Below are 18,658 nucleotides of genomic sequence, written 5' to 3' on the forward strand. Positions count from 1 at the left end.
TTCAACTATTTGTATTTGTACTCTAGCAAACACCAGTAAATACAACACTCCAAAATTTTGAAAACCCAACATCAGATTTTTCTTGCTTACCAAGTTTTATTCATCCCTATCTCTTAGTACTATAGTTTAAGTATGAGGTCTTATGCTTGATTATCGCTTTGAACCATATTATTTCTAATGCATTATGGGACTTAGTCCACTTCTCCTGTCTACATCGTTTGTTAAAATAAATAAAGAATAAAAAAAAAGTTGTATTCATCTCTTTATATATTTATGGAAAATTAAGAAGGTATTAAGCAAAAGCATTTACCCTTAGTCTCATTGCTTATTTTTCACCATGGAAACCTGGTTCCTCGTCCCCATAGGCCTCTGCGTCTGCTTCCTCCTCAAACCCCTTCTTTCTCTATTCCTACCCACTTCCATCTCCAAACCCAAGCTCCCTCCCGGCCCCCGCTCCATCCCCATCATAGGCAGCTTCTTGTGGCTCCGGAAACCCGTCTCGGAGCTCAAGCAACTCATCCGCAACCTCCAGGTCCAATACGGGCCCATCATCTCCCTCCACATCGGCTCCGGACCCGTCGTCTTCATCTCCGACCGCTCACTCGCCCACCAGGCCCTCATCCAGAACAGCGCCGTATTCGCTGACCGCCCACCGGCCTTGGCCACCAACAAGTACATGAGCAGCAACCAACACAACATCAGCTCCGCCGTCTACGGTCCCATTTGGCGCCTCCTCCGCCGCAACCTCACCTCCGAAATCCTCCACCCTTCCCGCGTCAAATCCTACGGCAACGCCCGCAAATGGGTTCTCGACATCCTCGTCAATCGCCTCAAAACCAAGTCTCAGTCCCAGACCGAAGGCGGCGGCGTCAGGGTGGTCGAGCATTTCCAATACGCCATGTTCTGCCTCCTGGTTCTGATGTGCTTCGGAGACAAATTAAACGAAGAGCAAGTCAACGAAATCGAGCGCGTGGAGCGCCAACGACTTTTTAGTATCGAGCGGTTCAAAATCCTTAATTTCAAACCGAAATTGACGAAGATTCTCCTCAAAAACCGGTGGCGGGAATTCTTCAAGATCCTCGAGGAACAAAGAGAAGTGATCGTCCCTCTGATTCGGGCACGACAGAAATCAAAGAACGACAGGCTGGCCAGAAGCATCAACGACGCCGACAAAGACGATGAATTTGTGTTGTCGTATACTGATACGCTGCTAGACCTCCAGCTCCCCGACGGCAACGAAAAGCGGAAGCTTTCGGAGGACGAAATTGTCAACCTCTGCTCGGAGTTTCTCAACGCTGGCACCGACACGACTTCCACCGCCTGCAGTGGATCATGGCCAACGTAGTGAAGTACCCAGAAGTTCAGGAGAAGCTCTTTGCGGAGATTAAAGAGGTTACGGGAGAAACAGAGGAGGAGGTGAGTGAGGAGGTCCTGCGGAAGCTGCCGTATCTGAAAGCCGTGATCTTGGAGGGCCTGCGGCGCCACCCGCCGGCGCACTTTGTGCTGGCGCACGCGGTGACGCACGACGTGGTTTTAGACGGACACTTGGTGCCCAAGAACGGGAGTGTTAACGTCATGGTGGCGGATATAGGTTGGGACCCGCAAGTGTGGGAGGACCCCATGGCGTTCAAGCCGGAGAGGTTCTTGGGCGGAGATGAAGGGTTCGACTTGACGGGGAGCAGGGAGATCAGGATGATGCCGTTTGGGGTGGGGAGGAGGATCTGTCCAGGGTTGGGATTGGCGGTGCTGCATCTGGAGTATTTTGTGGCCAATTTGGTTTGGAAATTTGAGTGGAGAGCTGTGGAGGGAGATGACGTGGACCTCTCAGAGAAAGAGGAGTTTACTGTAGTGATGAAGAATCCATTGCAAGCCCACTTAATCTCAAGAGGCAACCAAGTGTGAGAATATTCCAACACATTTAGTGTGTCGAGCTGTGTCTGTGACAGTGAATCTCTCATTAGAGAAGTAGTACAAATGTGATATGATAAATGTAGTAAGTGTAAAATTACTCGTTAAGAGTTATTTATTTATATTTTAATATATTATGAGTTGTTTATTGTATAGGAAGTCTTTTTAGAAGTATTGAAAATGGTTGCTCCTATTTTCTCGGTTTGTTTTATGCTTTTGTATTCAAGTTGTAGTTTGTTTGTTGTATGAAGTTGTTTTTCCTGCGCTAAAATATTATCTGGTTTTCTGCGCAAGTCCGCTTTTCTTCAACATTTCAAACCATGTTCAGTCGTTAAATTCAACAGTGTAATCTAAAATTTTTGAATTTTTGGTTGACTTGTGTTGATTTCAGTGAGCCGTATTTGCTACTTTGCTAGTTACTCCTCAAATCTCTTACTCTTTTTACTCTTTATACTATACAACTTCAAATGATCTAATTAGATTTGGCGAAGAAAACTATTTTGATAACAAATGGAGAATCATACCGTTTTTTTTTTTTTTTTGTACTCTTCAAGATGCCAAGAGTGTTTTTTTTTAGACTTTTTTCATAGAAATCACGCAAATGAATCTAAATTTGCTAAGTGTTCAATGAATTAGAACATAATGTACTAAAGATTTTTCAGTAGGTAACCACTGAAAATTATCACCGCATATTCAAACGATTACCATTAGCGAAAAATAAGATAATTTGAGAGGCAACCACCGACAAAAAAAAGGAGGAAGAGGCAATCACCATTGCTCATCTGATTCTTAGCATTCTCACTGCTACCTCCACCACCATGCTCATTGCCGCCTTTGCCGCCAACACCACCACTATCTCTATTATCACCATTGTCGCCTCTATCATCTTTACAAGTATAAACGCTAAACTCCGCATTTTGAAACACCATTATGTTTTTAATTAGCCCAAGACAATATTTCACAATTATATACATCAAATATACTTTTTATGTATTATTTCACTTTTTGAACGGAAAAGGGTAACGGTCAAAATCCAAATTTAATTATTTTTCTCAAAAATAGAAAAATAAAGTAAATAAGTCCAAAACTAAACAAAAACAAAACAAAAATACCTCCCTCGTCAAGTCCATTAAGGCAATTTCCAACCGAAGGGTCCAAAGGGTCAGAGGGTCGAAAATAGCCCTAAAATTGTCTCCAACCGAGGGCTAGGCCAGAGGGCTTGGGAATCTGGGAAGGCCCCACGGAATTTCAAAGGGCCAAAGGGCTGGCTGCTTTCGGCCAGCCAACCAGCCCTGGGTTGGCTATTTTTTTTTAATAGTTATCCTATTGTTGTCGGTTATAACCGATAACATTAAAGAATAATTTTTTAATACTATCGGTTATAAACGATAGTAATAGGTATTCATAGGAATTTTTTTTATTATTTACTATTAGTGTCGGTTATAATCGACACTAATAGTTTGAATTTTTTTTGAATATAACGGCTAGCTGAGTCACCTAGTCGTTGGGTTTTTTTTTTAATTATTTTTATTTATTTTTAATTTAAACATTTCTCTTCCATCCCGTCCACATAATTAAACTTCATACACCAACCAACACTGAATAACTCTTGAACAATAATAATTATATGATTCAATGTTCATTCAACGAAGAGTAACACTAAATACACATTAGTGGATCTATAATTTTAATATTGGGTGGTCTTAATTAAGGTATGTTTTACGCTAGTTTAGTAGCGGGTTGGAACTTAACGCTTATACACCTAGATGAGACCTACGCTGTATTAATTAAAATGTTAGGTGGAACAACCTCATTGAATAACAATTAAAAAAAATGTTAGGTGAGACCTACGCTTTTTCATATAACTTCTATTTTTATCTAAAACTTCTATTTTACAAAATTTATTTCATATTTTTTTTAAATTCCATTTTTTTCCTATAACTTCTATTTCACAAAATTTGTTTCATATATTTTTTTTAAATTCTATTTTTTTCCTATAACTTCTATTTCACAAAATTTGTTTCATATATTTTTTTTAAATTCCATTTTTTTCCTATAACTTCTATTTCACAAAATTTGTTTCATATTTTTTTTTAATTCTATTTTTTTTCCTATAACTTCCTAAGCCATTGGATTTGAATTTAAGTTGTAGTTTTTAAATAATAAATTATGTTTGGCCCTTTGGCCCTCGGTTGGAGACGGTTTTTTCTGAAAGGGCTAAAACGAGCAATCTGGCCATTGGTTGGAGACGGAGGCAAATATGGTCATGTACTGTTCATTAAAATATTAATATCTTGGAGAATCTTGGAGGACCAGAGGGGTAAAACGAGCCATCTGACCAGCCATCGGTTGGAGATGGCCTAATAGATAATGAGTAAATTGTAGCAATGGTCCATTAACTTTAACTCAATTGGAGCAATGGTCCCTTAACTTTAACTCAATTGGAGCAATTATCCCTTAATTATAAATCCATTACCATTGATCATTCAACTCATCAAAACGTGCAGCTATGATCCCTCAACTAAAAATTCATTCCAATTGGTCTCTTAACTTTAATCCAACTAGAGAAATGATCCCTCAACTTTAACCTAATTTGAGCAATAGTCCCTCAACTTTAACCTAATTGTAGCAATGGTCCTTTCAACATAACTTATTTTGACAAAATTCTGACGAAGTTGACGAAAATAACCATAGCTACACGTTTTGACGAGTTGAGGGATCCCGATTGTAGCAATTGTCCTTCCAACATAACTTATTTTGATAAAATTTTGACGAAGTTGACGAAAATGATCATAGCTACACATTTTGATGAGTCGATGAACCAATAGTAATAGATTTTTAGTTGAGAAATCATTGTTCCAATTTGATTAAAATCGAGGGACATTGCTACAATTTACCCCTACATAAGTAAAATCAAAATACCACCCAAAAAATAAATAAAAAGACAATGAAATTAAAATATTGGATAAGAAAATCAAAGCGACAGAGGCAGCCTCCTCGAATCCAAAACCGTCGAAATCACACCCAATTCTCTGCAATTCTATCTTCTCTCTCCCAAATTCAAGCTTGTAAAAGACCTAATTTCAACTTCCCCCACCGAAGCTTTCCTCTCTCGCTCTCTATGCGTTTCAATTGGCTGTAATTTCCCCCAATCCGAAACCAGCAGCGGTGAATTTCCATGGCGACAGTCACTGCAACATGCTCTCCCAGCTCCCTCCAGCTTCGCTTAGCTTTCAATTGCGGCAATTGCGGTAAAGCCTCCTCCGTTCTCGTACGTAGGCGATTGGGGAAGCTGGATCGTCGGGCTCGAGTGCTCTGCGTTGCTCAGGGCAATGAGAGGTCCGGGGCTGAATTGGAGCCCCGTCGCAATGGGGGTTCGTGGGTCGGGTCGAATTCAAATGCTGACGGGTTTAAAGGGTGGTCCGGTTCAGATAATGGGGAAGAGTCATTGGATTCACAGAGGAAGAAATGGTTTGGAGGTAATAATTGTTCGACTCTATTAGATTGGCGTTTTCTCATCATTTATTCTCTGTCTGGCTGGTAACATTTTTGGAGTAGTTTGCTCTCAGGGACTGTGGGAGCTGGAGTTGCCGGAGTCGTTCTTGTTGCGGGGCTTACTTTCGCAGCATTGTCTTTGGGAAAGCGAAAGAATTCGAGTAAGTAGCTGCCTTATTTCTTTCGATAATAATCAAGCTCTGAATTACATGGACTGAAATTTTGATGACATTGATGGAAATGGAAGTATTTGTATCTTGTATTGTTTATGGTTGTGTATGATATGTGTTTTATGGAACAAGTTTGCCTTGAACTGCAGTCAACGTATTTCTTGTTTCCGGCTATATGTTAAAACGTATGTGGATGTATTCAGGCCCAAAACAACAGATGGAGCCGTTAACAACGCAGCAGGAGCGATCATTGACATATGATGATGAAAATCATAGAAGTGCAGAAGATGTAGATGATCAAAGCAATGTGAAGAATGATGCTAGTAGTAGTCCGGAAGGAAGGACAGGTACTAATGAGGATTCTTCTTCATCTCCAGAAATTGATGAATCTTCCAGTGAAATTAGAGTTGATAATGATTATGATATAGGGGGTTTGTCTGTACAAGATTTTAAAAACACATCCGGAGGTACTGAAGCCAATGCCATCAATAATGCTTCTGATAAAGGAGATTCACCACTTGAATCAACTTCCGATGACAAATCAGTTGAACCTGAAACATTCACAAGGAAATTTGATCTGTCTGAATCTGATAATGGCAATGATTCATTTGTTGCCTCTGAGATTGAGGGTTTTGACAGCAGCCTCGCTGTAGGTATAGGAGATTTGGCTTCTGAACTTAAAGGGAACCTAGTGAGTGTCGAACCAACTAACTTGCAAGCCTCTGATTCAAACCTTAGCACTGAACCCCAGGATGGAATACCCGGGAGAAGTGAAAATCATATTTCCACTTTTGAGTCTTCTTCTTTAAGTGCCATTGCGCATGAACACAATGTACCTGTAGCTGTGGATGTTTCACTTACTTCACAGTCAAACACAATTTTAGAACCTCAGGTATCGTCTGAAGATAACATAGGGACTGTACCCTTATCTTCAACCCAAGAAAACCTTGAAATGAGCAAAACACTGCAGGTTTTAGCTGAGGGAATTAGTTCATCCCTGGAAAAGAATACCATAATTGAAAGTGAGTTGTCTAGAAACAAGTCACAATTACCAAATGCTGGGAATTCCTTCTCTTCTGCTGGCATACCTGCTCCAACTGTGGTTTCTGCAGCTCTACAGGTGCCACCTGGGAAGGTTTTGGTTCCTGCCGTTGTTGATCAGGTTCAGGGGCAGGCATTCGCAGCGCTGCAAGTGTTAAAGGTACTGATATATTGTCATATTTTGCTTCTAATTTCCTTGTTCCAAAGTCTTTACAACAATTTCTCTGTATGAACATTCAATCCTATTGTTGCATTTGATTTGAGTCCTTTAGTTTGACAAATTTTGAATTGGAAATCTTCGACACAGAGTTGTTCTCATTATTTTTTATGGTTTTGGTTGCATAGATTGTAAGCCAGTTTCCATTCTGTAATTTAAATGACAACTGTTTCAGGTCATAGAGGCTGATGTTCAACCTGGTGATTTGTGTACACGACGTGAATACGCTCGTTGGTTGGTTTCTGCAAGTAGTGCTCTTTCAAGGTATAAAACCCTCCATGACAAGATATAAATCTTCGCAACATTAATTTTTTTTTTTGTGAGGCATATTATAGGTCTACACGTACTGACATAATTTCTTCTGTGTTAACTGTAGGAACTCAATCTCTAAAGTATATCCTTCTATGTATATTGAGAATGTTACCGAGCTTGCATTTGATGATATTACACCTGAAGACCCTGATTTTCCATCCATTCAAGGTTTGAGCATGTTAGATTTCTGTGGTGTAGCTTAAGTGATAGTGTGATAGGCTTTGTTTGCTTATAGTTTCCCTGCATCCATTCAGGTTTGGCTGAAGCTGGACTTATTTCTAGCAAGCTGTCAAGAAAGGATATGCGTTCTTCCATGGATGAAGATGAAAGTCCATTCTACTTCTCTCCTGAAAGGTAGTATATTTTATTCCTTGTAATGTAGTGCTCTCTTCAGTTTGTTGTTTCATTAAAATCACTTGGCATTATTTTGGTCTAGTTCTGAATACGCCGGGTGTATCTCCTCCAAACCAATTATCCTGACCGTTCATGACTGAAAATTTACAAGTACTTGTTTCGTTGCATGGTCTCATTACCTTTGGAAATTAGCTGCTCTAGTTGTGAGGCCTTGCAGTATATTTGAGTAACTTATCTATATTTGTTTAATATGTTTCTCTGCTTGCATGTAAATGTTCATCGATTTGCTTTTTGTTCCAGAATTTAGGCTAAATTACATAGGTAATGGTTTTTCTTATTTTCCTTTTTTTTTTGTGCAATTCCTTGCTGCAGCCCTCTATCACGGCAGGATCTTGTAAGTTGGAAGATGGCCCTAGAGAAAAGATATCTCCCAAAAGCTGACAAGGAGGTTGTTAACAGTATAAGCTTGTTTTCAGTTTTATTCTTTTTGAGCTACTCTTCTGCTTGTAGGTCTCAATACTAATTCTCTACTTATTATTCTGAATTATTAATTCTCTACTTGTTATGTGCATTTGGACAGGTCCTCTACCGAATTTCTGGTTTTATAGACGCTGATAAGATACATCCAGATGCATGTCCTGCACTTGTTGCTGACCTATCTGGAGAACAGGGTATTATTGCTCTTGCATTTGGTGAGTCATGGCTCGTAACTGTATTTCTAATTTTCACACAATTTTACGGGTTTGATAGTTGACATTTCTTTCAATTTTGATTTAAAGGTTACACCAGACTCTTCCAGCCGGATAAGCCAGTAACAAAAGCCCAGGCTGCTATTGCCCTTGCAACCGGAGAGTATTCTGACTCAGTGAGTGAGGAGCTTGCACGTATTGAAGCAGAATCTATAGCAGAAAATGCTGTGGATGCACATAATGCTTTAGTAGCTGAAGTTGAAAAGGATGTGAATGCAAATTTTGAGAAGGATCTTTCCTTGGAGAGGGAAAAAATTGATGCCGTGGAGAAAATGGCTGAAGAAGCAAGACGTGAATTGGAAAGGTTAAGGTCTAAGAGAGAGGAAGATAATATTGCCTTGATGAAGGAGCATGCAGCCGTTGAATCGGAAATGGAAGTTCTGTCCAAGTTAAGGCATGAGGTGGAGGAACAATTGCAGAGCCTAATGAGTAACAAAGTGGAGATATCCTATGAAAAAGAAAGAATTAGCAAACTTAGGATTGAAGCGGAAACCGAAAGCCAGGAGATTGCACGCCTACAGTATGATCTAGAGGTTGAACGGAAAGCCTTGTCCATGGCCAGGTATTTAGCTTCCAAGTCTTATGCATCTGTTAGGCATCTAGTGAATTCGTATTTTTCACCCAACATTCTAAGACTTCAATCTCTCTAATCCAGGGCTTGGGCAGAAGATGAGGCAAAAAGAGCAAGAGAACATGCTAAAGTACTTGAGGAGGCTAGAGATCGCTGGGAGAGGCAGGGAATCAAGGTAGTTGTTGACAACGACCTCCGAGAAGATGCCTTGGGTGAGGTTACATGGCTCGATGCTAGCAAGCAGTTCTCGGTTGAAGGAACTGTCAACAGAGGGGAGAATTTAATGGACAAGCTGAAGGCACTAGCAACAAATATAAAAGGAAAATCCCGAGATATAATTGATCAGATCATCCAAAAGATAGCCTTGCTCATATCCAATTTGAGGGAGTGGATCCTCAAGGCAGGAAAAGGGGCTGCAGAACTAAAAGACGCCACCATTTCAAAGGCCAGTAGATCGGCCCAAGAGTTGCAGCAAAGCACCTTGGAGTTTAGCTTGGCCGTCAAAGAAGGTGCCAAGCGTGTCGCAGAAGATTGTAGGGAAGGAGTGGGGAAACTCACTCAGAAGTTTAAGGCATGACCGCGATCGCTTAACAGTAAATTTTGGACGTCGGGCTGTTGAGTAGTCAGAAATGTAAAACAGTTTTGAGAATTTGTCGATGAAGGGCACAATCCATCATGATTCATATAGAGTATTTATACCACTGATGCTTAGCTAGGCAGTCTTTTGTAATAAGTACACAATCACATAGCTGAACTGTAATAAAATTGCCCCCTCACACTTTGAATGGAATGGTTAAATCCAGAAAACAAGATTTTCCCTGAATCAAATATTTGTTTTCTGTTCATTTTATTCTAGTTTTTTATTTCACCTTATTTTCCGTCGCCACAGAGTCATGTTGGTTAGAACAGTATAAATGATCCTATCATATGTCTGGTGAAAAAAATCATATTGTTTCATACCTAATTAATTTTTTTTTTTTTTTGACAAACCTAATTAAGAATTTAAGACTAATCAAGCTCAACTCACGCATGGTTAAAGAAGAGTTACTGCCACAATGATTTCTCATCACAAATTCACAATATGTAAAGAATAGTGCTTTTTACATGCATATTTTTACCACTCATACTCTTATTAAAATTTTAACCATTACTTTTTTTCAATTTATTCAGTCCACGAATCGAAAATTAAGAGGGCTATGTGAATTTTTTTTACCACAGTACGGTAGAGGAAAAGTGAATGAAACGAAACAAATGCCACTGTAAATCGACCGAATTTATACAACTGCCACTGCCAATGGAAGCCAACAGTGATGATTGGCCTTAACCGCGCACCTTCGTCATGTTTCCACCCCCTTCCAAGTAATCATAAAATACCAAATGGCCATTGACTTGCAGGTACGACCACCCTCCATTCACTGTTTATTTGATTATTTAACTTAATTTAGTACCAAATTTGTATAATGTACGCCAAACCACGCTTTAATTTCATCCGAAAAACGAAGTCCATGCTCTCAAATCTTGTGAAAATTCTCGTGTCTTTGCCGCGAGACTCCAGTATTTGATCAAAACCGAAATCTTGGTTTCTGGGTATCTGTACTTTCCTTCTCTCTGCTTTTTCCTCTCTTATTTTGGTGTTTGCTGGATGTAGAGATTGTGATCGTTTCAGCTGCTGAAGATTTTATCAGTGCATCAAAAATTCAAAATACAGTAATGGTGGAGACCCAGTTGATCCAACTGAGCTCTTTGTCAAGTTTCAGCTTCTGGGTATGAAAAGAAAGCAGCTTTGGTTCCAGTTTTCAAGTATTCAATTTTGTGTAATTTGGGATCAAATTATATAACATTGTGTTTGATGTGCTTCTACTGAGATTTCTTTTGAACATTAGTCAATGAATACCTGTATTGGGATTGCGAGAATCCGAATGTTTATGTGCTGCTGAAATTTCCTTAGGGATTGGTGTATTGTGAATTCTGAGTTTTGATGTGTCATAGTATGTTTAGAGTAGGACTCAATGTCAATCCTATGTGCGTGTCCTGTCCTTGAGTGTGTTTATTGTCTGGCATGTACCCGCTGGGCGTGGAAGCGATGCCTCCACACAGCGGGTCATGACAGTGAGACTTGGGGCCTTTCCACTGCTGAAGAATTTGAGCCTGTTCCTCGCCTTTGCCGCTACATTCTAGCAGTTTACGAAGATGACCTTCGATGCCCTCTTTGGGAACCACCCGGTGGGTATGGAATTAACCCAGATTGGTTAATCTTGAAAAAGACTTATGAAGATACCGGAGGTCTAGCTCCTCCTTATATATTGTATCTTGATCACAATCATGCCGATATAGTTCTTGCCTTCAGAGGCCTTAACTTGGCAAGAGAGAGTGACTATGCAGTTCTGATGGATAATAAGCTCGGCCAGAGGAAATTTGATGGCGGGTATGTTCACAACGGGCTATTGAAATCTGCTCAATGGGTTATGGATGCAGAATGTGAAATTTTGAAAGATCTGGTGCAGAATTATCCAAATTATACTTTGACTTTCGCGGGACACTCCCTAGGGTCAGGTGTAGCAGCATTGTTAACAATGGTGGTAGTGAAGAACAGGGATAGGTTGGGGGACATTGATCGGAAGAGGGTTAGGGGCTATGCTATTGCACCGGCAAGGTGTATGTCATTGAACCTAGCTGTCAGATATGCAGACGTCATCAATTCTGTTGTGCTTCAGGTAAGTATGTACTAACTCTCTTTGTTCTTATTTTGTACAATAAGTTTAAATGGGTATACATCTTATTATGCTTCTGCAGCCTTAGATTTTATACTTATTGGCATCTTTTGTCTCATATTTGTGTAAAATTTTCATCCCAAAATCTCCTTGTCTTATGTTTATCTGTGTTGGCAATGTGTGGAAGCTTGTTCTTTCATAACTAAATAGAAAAAATGATGTATTCCACCTCTATGAAATTTACTTTGAGAATCTTTAAGTAGTAGTGGTTCTGTCAATACATTCTTAGATTTGATTGTGGTCATTATGCCGGACCAGGATGACTTCTTACCGCGGACTGCTACACCCTTGGAAGACATTTTCAAGTCACTTTTCTGGTATAGATGGCTCTGATCACTGTTTTTAACCTTCATAGCTGAAGGCAAACTAATATTTTGAGAATTAGTTTGGTGATGACATCATTTTGGACTCAGTTTATCTGCATTGAAGTTATATTTGATGCTTTAACAGTTTGCCTTGCATATTGTGCCTACGATGCATGAGGGACACATGTATACCTGAGGAGAAGATGCTCAAAGATCCAAGGAGGCTCTATGCACCTGGCCGCCTTTATCACATTGTTGAGAGAAAGCCTTTTAGGTACCAAGGACAAGCTTTCACTTCTGTTCTTGCTTTAGTCAATGTGCGGTTGTTCTACAATGTGTAAATTCAGATGTGTAATCCAACATAGAATATTAGAGACCTATATTCTGCCTCATTAACTACTATACCTTTCCTATTGGGGATGTTATACAGTAATACCTGATGTCCGGGGGATTTTGACATCCATATTGAACAAAAGATACAACAGTTCAATGGATATTTTGCTGAGCAGGGAGTAACTTCTGATGTTATGCTGTTAAAAGATCTCCCATCTACATACTTTTGTTTGCAGGTGTGGAAGATTTCCCCCCGTTGTCAAGACAGCAGTTCCCGTGGACGGGAGATTTGAGCACATCGTTCTTTCTTGTAATGCCACTTCTGACCACGCCATCATTTGGATAGAGAGAGAAGCCCAAAGGGCTCTGGATGTAAGTTTTTAGCTCAAGCCTCATGTAGATCTTAAAGCTTAAAATCCTCGCCCGGTGTCTGAACCTCTGTACGTGTTTCCCCTCTCTTCAGTTAATGTTGCAGAAAGATCATATTATGGAGATTCCGTCGAAGCAAAGAATGGAGCGGCAGGAGACATTAGCCAAAGAACACACAGAAGAGTACAAGGCTGCATTACAGAGGGCTGTCACATTGGCCGTGCCTCATGCATATTCACCGTCTCCGTACGGAACTTTTGACGAGAAGGACGAGGAAGATCACTCATATGGATCAAGCGGGGAATCTTCGTTTGGATCGACTAAGAAAAGCAAGTCCTTCACAGCGCGGTTTTTCTAGAGAAAAGAATGTACGAGAAGGGAGTGATTGTTGTTGTTATTACTATTGTTTGATAAGTAGTGATCGATCATTACTGTAGTTGTTTCAGGTACAAACATGGAGAAAAGAATACATTTGAATTCATTGATTCATTGCTTTTTTCTTGAGCCAAAAGTTGTGGCTTTCTGTGATGCCAAATAGTTGGAATGAGTTTAAATTCCGAAATGTGGTTGTACATAAATCAAATTGCATTCATCTAATGACAATTAATACAGTTGTCTAAGTGTTTGAACAAAAATGGACGCACGCATATGAAAGTACTAAATTTACAACGAATGTCGAGAGAGAAACTTACAAAGGGATGACAATCATAGTGACTGTATTTAAAACTGGTTATGTTACTGTTCATCTTAAACTTTTCTAGTGACAATACTTAATTAATTTGGGATAATGACAAAGTAATATGTCGTTTCAAGAAAGTTCTTCTCCAGTAGCGGAATCTTGTTTAGTAAATTATTATTTTTAAGTGGAAATTGACTATTTCAAAGTGTTGTACATTTAACAGAAACGAAGAGAAAAAAGGGCCTCCCAGATCAACTAGCTTTCAAATTTGACGCAGGAGAGGAGGTTCAGCTTCAATGGCCTCCCTTGCCTCGATCTTCCTTCTTCTTTCCGTTACGTCTTCCTTCTTCAGCTCTTCTGCCGAAATGTAAGAATTTCATCTCAATTTTCTTTCCGCAAGCTCCATTTTATTTGCGATTCAATCTTACCGTAACGCTAATTAGGGATTTGTTAATATATTTCGCAATTATTGCTTTCTTAATTGAAATTATCACAATTCAGCCTCGTTTTCTCGTTCATTAATTGATGGGTTTCTGGGCACAGATGCTTGAAATTCAGAGTGTTAATTATCTGTCTAATTCTGCTTAAGGGTTAATGATTTTGATCCATGTTTTTGGATGAATTCCTGAAAACCCTAGCATAAGATTATATTCTGAGCCTTGGTGCAGCAGAAAGGTTGCTCCTTTGTGACCAAAGGTCACCGGTTTGAGTCGTGGAGTAAGGAATATTTCTCTCTTGCGAAGCGGGGAGCCTTGTTGGCTTGGGGTCGCTCTTTAATAAGAATATAATGCTTCTTACAAACTGAAGGAAGAATGTTTTTTTCTCTCTATTTTGTTTCAGTAGCAGGAAGGAACTGAGGACTAATCAAACCATCCAAGAAACTGTCATACATTTTGGCCACTCGGTTCATTCTAACCGAATTGACCCGTCACGCGTTGTCCAATTATCTTGGCAACCAAGGTCAGGTACATTGATGAATTTCTTGTATGATGATTTTCTCAAAGTTTCCAGTTCCAGGAATGTGTAATGTCTCGTTGCTTTGAGAATCTAACTTCGTCATCCTTCTTGCAATAGGGTGTTTTTGTATAAAGGTTTTCTATCAGATGAGGAGTGTGACCACCTTGTTTCTTTGGTATATCCCTCACGTCATCCTTTTGGACTTTCAGCATATTAATCGGTTAAGGCTGCTTAGTAGTTCTAAAATTGGTATTCTGGCGCCTAGGCACTCGGGGGAGAAGATAAATCTGTGACCGAATATGATGAGTTAGGAAACACCAACACCATGAGGTTAATTAAAAGCTTAGAAATTCCCTTGGACATGGAGGTAGAATTTTATGTTTTGTTAAAGTGTGTTTTGTTAATCATTTCATGGCTGTATGCTGCCTAATATTTGGTGATGCAAGTACTCCAAATTCCTTTCTTTAATTAACTGTCTTTTGGTTGCTAGGATGAGGTAGTTTCAAGGATTGAGGCAAGAATTTCAGCTTGGACTTTCCTTCCGAAAGGTATCTGCCCTCGCTGTTGTTGCTATGGTCTTCAGTTCCTGAACTGGCTGACTTGATCCACCTTACACATGTAGTGCTTGTATTTGTCCTTCAGAGAACAGCAGAGCTATACAAGTTTTCCATTTTGGGAACGAGGAGGGTGACAAGAATTTCAACTACTTCGGTAACAAGTCCACATTGGAACAAACTGAGCCTTTATTAGCAACAGTTATTTTGTATCTCTCAAATGTCACTCGTGGTGGTGAGATTCTATTCCCCGAATCAGAGGTTAGAGAGAAACTATCATTTTATTTCTGCGTTTCAATATAGGTTTGTGATTTATTGTCGTATGTTAAATTGTTAACCGTGGTTGAAACTATCTCTCAGCTGACGAGCAAGGTCCAGTCTGATTGTAGAAGGAGCAGCAGCATCTTGAGACCCGTTAAAGGGAACGCGATTTTGTTTTTCACTCTTCATCCGAATGCATCACCTGACAAGAGCAGTCCACATACCAGATGCCCTGTACTTGAAGGGGAAATGTGGTGTGCCACAAAATTCCTTCATGCTAAAGCCATTGCTGGCGAGAAGATCTCTTCTGATTCCGGGAGCAGTGAATGCACCGATGAAGATGATAACTGTCCCAGGTGGGCTTCGATGGGGGAGTGTCAAAGGAACCCGGTTTTCATGGTTGGTTCCCCTGATTACTACGGGACTTGCAGGAAGAGTTGTAATGTGTGCTGATGGCCAAACGTCCAGAGAGAGTCCTTTATCTCAAAGAACTATTGTTTCCACAGTGCACATAATAAAGACATGGTACCATTCTTACTTGAGTTTGCAATTTTAATTGTCAAAGGTTCAAGCTCTTCAAGCGTTAAAGATTCTATGTTGTGTAACATCCTATGGGTAACCTATGGATGTTGGTTTTCGCCAACCCCCAACATAAAATGGTTACTCTTGATGCAATTGAAAGTCTTATTTCCAGTTGCCCTCTACTTAGAGTCTGGCTTTGTCATACTTTGATAGCTTAGCTCTAAACATCCGCGCTCCAAATCTCAGAAACTTGTGTCTCGAAGGCGAATTTAAGGATCTGTGTCTTGAAAATACTCTGCTTTTGGTTGCCAAAGGGAAACTAGTTGTTCTTCGCTTGATTACGAGCGCTCCCAACTGAAAAGGAACTTCAAATCTTGGTAAGTTACTTTAACATTGCACATCGTAACTGTGCTCGAGCAATTGTTTATTTACATCTTAAAAAGTAAACGAAGAAACTGATTCAAACAAATACAACTGATTTGAACCGAAAAGTAACTGATTTATCACCCGCTGTAGTGAAGCAAGGCTTGCATTTCTGGTAGCAACCGTCTTACAGGCCCGATTCTGTTTTGTGCAGTGTTGGCAGCTTTGAGGGGTCGCCATGGCCAACATATGCATCTCACCCTTCGGTTATTGCGCTCTCTGCTTTCTGCTTCTTCTACTTGTTTTGATAGTTCTTCTATACGCTTCCGCAGTCCTGATGTCCTGCTGTCAGTCAGCTGCAGGGATCTCTCTGCTGCTGCCTGTGCAGCCATAGCGGTTGCTGCAAGTTCTTCTTTCAGCTTCAGTTTGGCATTTGATACGTCCAAAGCCGTCTTTGTCTTCTCCAATTCTTGCTTTAGAATGGCGATCTAACGAAATAACATACCAAAGTGAGAGAGACTAAATTCAGGAACACCAGATAAGAAAATAAAGCGTAGAACAAAATCCTTGCAAGTGACTGGGAAAAAACGATCAATCAATAGCGATTAACAACGGGGAACAGAAATTTACCACTTTCTCACGTTCTCCTATCTCAGTTTTCCCGGCTTCAACTTCTAGCTCGCAAGCTTCTCTCCATCTAGCAACCTCTGCTTCACCTTCCTTTGTTTCGATCACGAGTTCTTCAACCTTACAACCATACGATGAGAAAACACATCAGCAAGAAGGCGAGTACGCTTTAGGAATGCAAAGCAAACAAACAACGGATTTTGTTATGCAACTAGCCATTACATTTTGAGTTAACGCCCTCTCTCTATCTTCTAACTCCTTGATGTACTGCATGTTTTCCGAAATTTCTTGAGCTTGCTTTTCCGTGAGACTCTGTAAGCGCTCAGTGTCTGACCTGGCATAGGATTGATAACAAGTAATCGACAACTAAATCAACGATACTCAACATTTACAGTACAGTACTATTTCCATCACATAATTTTGAGAATCATACTCAAAACAGTTACCGTTTCCCTCAACTAAACAATGTTCTCCCTCTTTCTAAACCGTTCGTAAGAACTAAGAAGTGCATTATTTACATGATTTCGAAATCCAAATTCAGGTGAACAACACCGAACCAACGCGATATCTTCTACAGCCAGGCCTACCTCACAACAAACCAAAATATAAATGCAGATTCAAATATGTTACGATTGGACGACGAATTACCTAGATTCTTCCAGAGATCTTCTCAACTGAGTGATCTCGAGCCGCAGGTTCTTCATTATCTTCTCTACCGTCGATGCCTGATACGAAAAATCAAACACGAAAATACCAACAATAAATCAAACAGAGAGAGAAATCATAAATTAGCACAACCTAAACAACGAAAAATTGAACTCACCAGACTGATAACCCCCTCTTCAAAGTCACTACTATCTGATTTACTTCCGGCGGTAGACCCTGCACCGTCCAGTTTATCCCCGGAACTCTCCAGCGACTGCTCATTGCCCCCACTTCCCATCATAAACCCAAACCCAACTCTCTGCAAACCCCTCTCCGCAATCTGCAAAAGCGCCACCCGCTTCTGCTCGCTGTTTCCTTTCAACTTCTTCTCCACCGCCTCCTTCTCCACCAGAGCAACCCTCAGCAAGCTGCTGATATCCCTATTCTCCTCTGTCAGACTCACCACGCTTTTCTCCAACTCCTTCTTCTCCTTCTTCCTCAGCTCTTTATACTCACTCACCTTCGCTTCCGCCGAAGCTGCCAGCCGCCCAACCGCCGCACTCTCCTCCCAAACCCCCTCAGCTTCTTCAGCTCCATTCTCAGCCTTTTCGTCGCCGACGCCGTCGATTATTCCGATTATGCCCTCCTTGGTCGATCGGAGCGAATCCAGGCACTTCAACAAAAACACATCTCTCTCTTTTCTCTCAAGCTCCAACCTTTCAATCGTCCCCCGACAAACTCGCACCTCGTCTTCAATCGCCTCCTTCGTCTTCAACTCCTCCTCCAATTTGGAAGCAAACCCATCTTCATTTTCTCTCAGAGAACCTTCGAGCTTCTGAATTTCGCCGCGAAGAGAGTCTCTCTCGCCGGAAATTTCTCCGACGACTTCAATTAGCTCGGCGTTGCGAGCCAGGGCGTCGTCTCTCTGCTGCCGGATGATATTAGACTCTTTCTCCATCGCCGCCGCCTTCGATAGCAGGCTCTGGTGCAACTGGCAGAGGGACTCGAGCTCGGCGAGAAGAACATGATCGGGTTCGGAGGTTTCTGGGTTGTTCGGGGGATCTGGGCCGTTGATTTGGGGGTCGGGGAGTGTTTCTGTAGCGTTTTCCATGGTCCATGGAAAAGACGATGATTATAGATAGTCATGAATAGTGCGTGACTGAGAGGGATACAGTTTCAGAACTACCAGTCAAAGAAGTGGAGATGGAGAAGGAGAAGTTCGGGTTTTGGCGCGGGACAGTTTTCTGATGGGCCAGAAAGTTTTGGGCTTTTCTCTGAATATGGGTTGTTGCAATTGGGCTTAGTGTTGGCCCCGATTTAGTGTGATGAGCTTTTCAATTCGACAACCAAAAAGTGCTTATGCACGTTTGGAAAAAAAAAGTTAATAGTGTTTTTAAATAAGAGAACTGATAACCACACATTCTTTTTCTTTTTTGTATATAGTAAAAGATAACA

General features: G+C 40.7%; 4 protein-coding genes and 1 pseudogene across 10 annotated transcripts; 4 read left to right on the plus strand and 1 right to left on the minus strand.

The window, feature by feature from the left end:
- The first annotated feature begins 260 nt into the window (after positions 1–260).
- On the plus strand, positions 261–2,061 carry LOC103439773 (cytochrome P450 89A2-like; annotated as a pseudogene).
- Positions 2,062–4,842: 2,781 nt separating this feature from the next.
- On the plus strand, positions 4,843–9,645 carry LOC103439772 (WEB family protein At5g16730, chloroplastic). Of its 5 annotated transcripts, none has more exons than XM_008378385.4 (11): positions 4,843–5,387; positions 5,478–5,564; positions 5,777–5,920; positions 6,686–6,774; positions 7,007–7,095; positions 7,208–7,311; positions 7,398–7,497; positions 7,870–7,945; positions 8,078–8,189; positions 8,277–8,808; positions 8,902–9,645. In XM_008378385.4, exons 1-11 carry the CDS (start codon positions 5,087–5,089, stop codon positions 9,392–9,394), a joined length of 2,127 nt encoding a protein of 708 aa, XP_008376607.2. In that variant the 5' UTR covers positions 4,843–5,086; the 3' UTR covers positions 9,395–9,645. The 5 variants fall into 5 exon arrangements, with proteins under 5 accessions (XP_008376607.2, XP_008376606.2, XP_008376604.2 ...); XM_070825481.1 differs by having other exon boundaries at positions 4,874–5,387; positions 5,467–5,564; XM_008378383.4 differs by having other exon boundaries at positions 4,875–5,387; positions 6,002–6,774.
- Positions 9,646–10,075: 430 nt separating this feature from the next.
- On the plus strand, positions 10,076–13,084 carry LOC103439771 (uncharacterized). Of its 2 annotated transcripts, none has more exons than XM_008378381.4 (6): positions 10,076–10,212; positions 10,466–11,531; positions 11,847–11,905; positions 12,039–12,167; positions 12,463–12,598; positions 12,690–13,084. In XM_008378381.4, exons 2-6 carry the CDS (start codon positions 10,827–10,829, stop codon positions 12,951–12,953), a joined length of 1,293 nt encoding a protein of 430 aa, XP_008376603.1. In that variant the 5' UTR covers positions 10,076–10,212; positions 10,466–10,826; the 3' UTR covers positions 12,954–13,084. The 2 variants fall into 2 exon arrangements, with proteins under 2 accessions (XP_008376603.1, XP_070681583.1); XM_070825482.1 differs by lacking the exon at positions 10,076–10,212 and adding an exon at positions 10,215–10,360.
- Positions 13,085–13,329: 245 nt separating this feature from the next.
- LOC103439769 (probable prolyl 4-hydroxylase 12) lies at positions 13,330–15,583 on the plus strand. 2 transcript variants are annotated; one of them, XM_008378376.4, is made up of 7 exons: positions 13,330–13,641; positions 14,115–14,234; positions 14,349–14,406; positions 14,497–14,598; positions 14,722–14,779; positions 14,874–15,046; positions 15,146–15,583. In XM_008378376.4, the coding sequence occupies exons 1-7, from the start codon at positions 13,571–13,573 to the stop codon at positions 15,497–15,499; spliced, it is 936 nt and encodes a 311-aa protein (XP_008376598.1). In that variant the 5' UTR covers positions 13,330–13,570; the 3' UTR covers positions 15,500–15,583. The 2 variants fall into 2 exon arrangements, with proteins under 2 accessions (XP_008376598.1, XP_008376599.1); XM_008378377.4 differs by having other exon boundaries at positions 13,398–13,641; positions 14,118–14,234.
- LOC103439770 (uncharacterized protein At3g49055-like) lies at positions 15,492–18,608 on the minus strand. Its single transcript, XM_008378379.4, has 6 exons — positions 17,382–18,608; positions 17,207–17,283; positions 16,781–16,892; positions 16,562–16,678; positions 16,076–16,419; positions 15,492–15,922 (listed from the first exon to the last, which is right to left on the minus strand). The coding sequence occupies exons 1-6, from the start codon at positions 18,312–18,314 to the stop codon at positions 15,907–15,909; spliced, it is 1,599 nt and encodes a 532-aa protein (XP_008376601.1). The 5' UTR covers positions 18,315–18,608; the 3' UTR covers positions 15,492–15,906.
- Between the last annotated feature and the right edge of the window lie 50 nt (positions 18,609–18,658).

This window comes from Malus domestica, chromosome 07 (assembly GCF_042453785.1).
Source record: "Malus domestica chromosome 07, GDT2T_hap1".
NCBI lineage: Eukaryota > Viridiplantae > Streptophyta > Magnoliopsida > Rosales > Rosaceae > Malus > Malus domestica.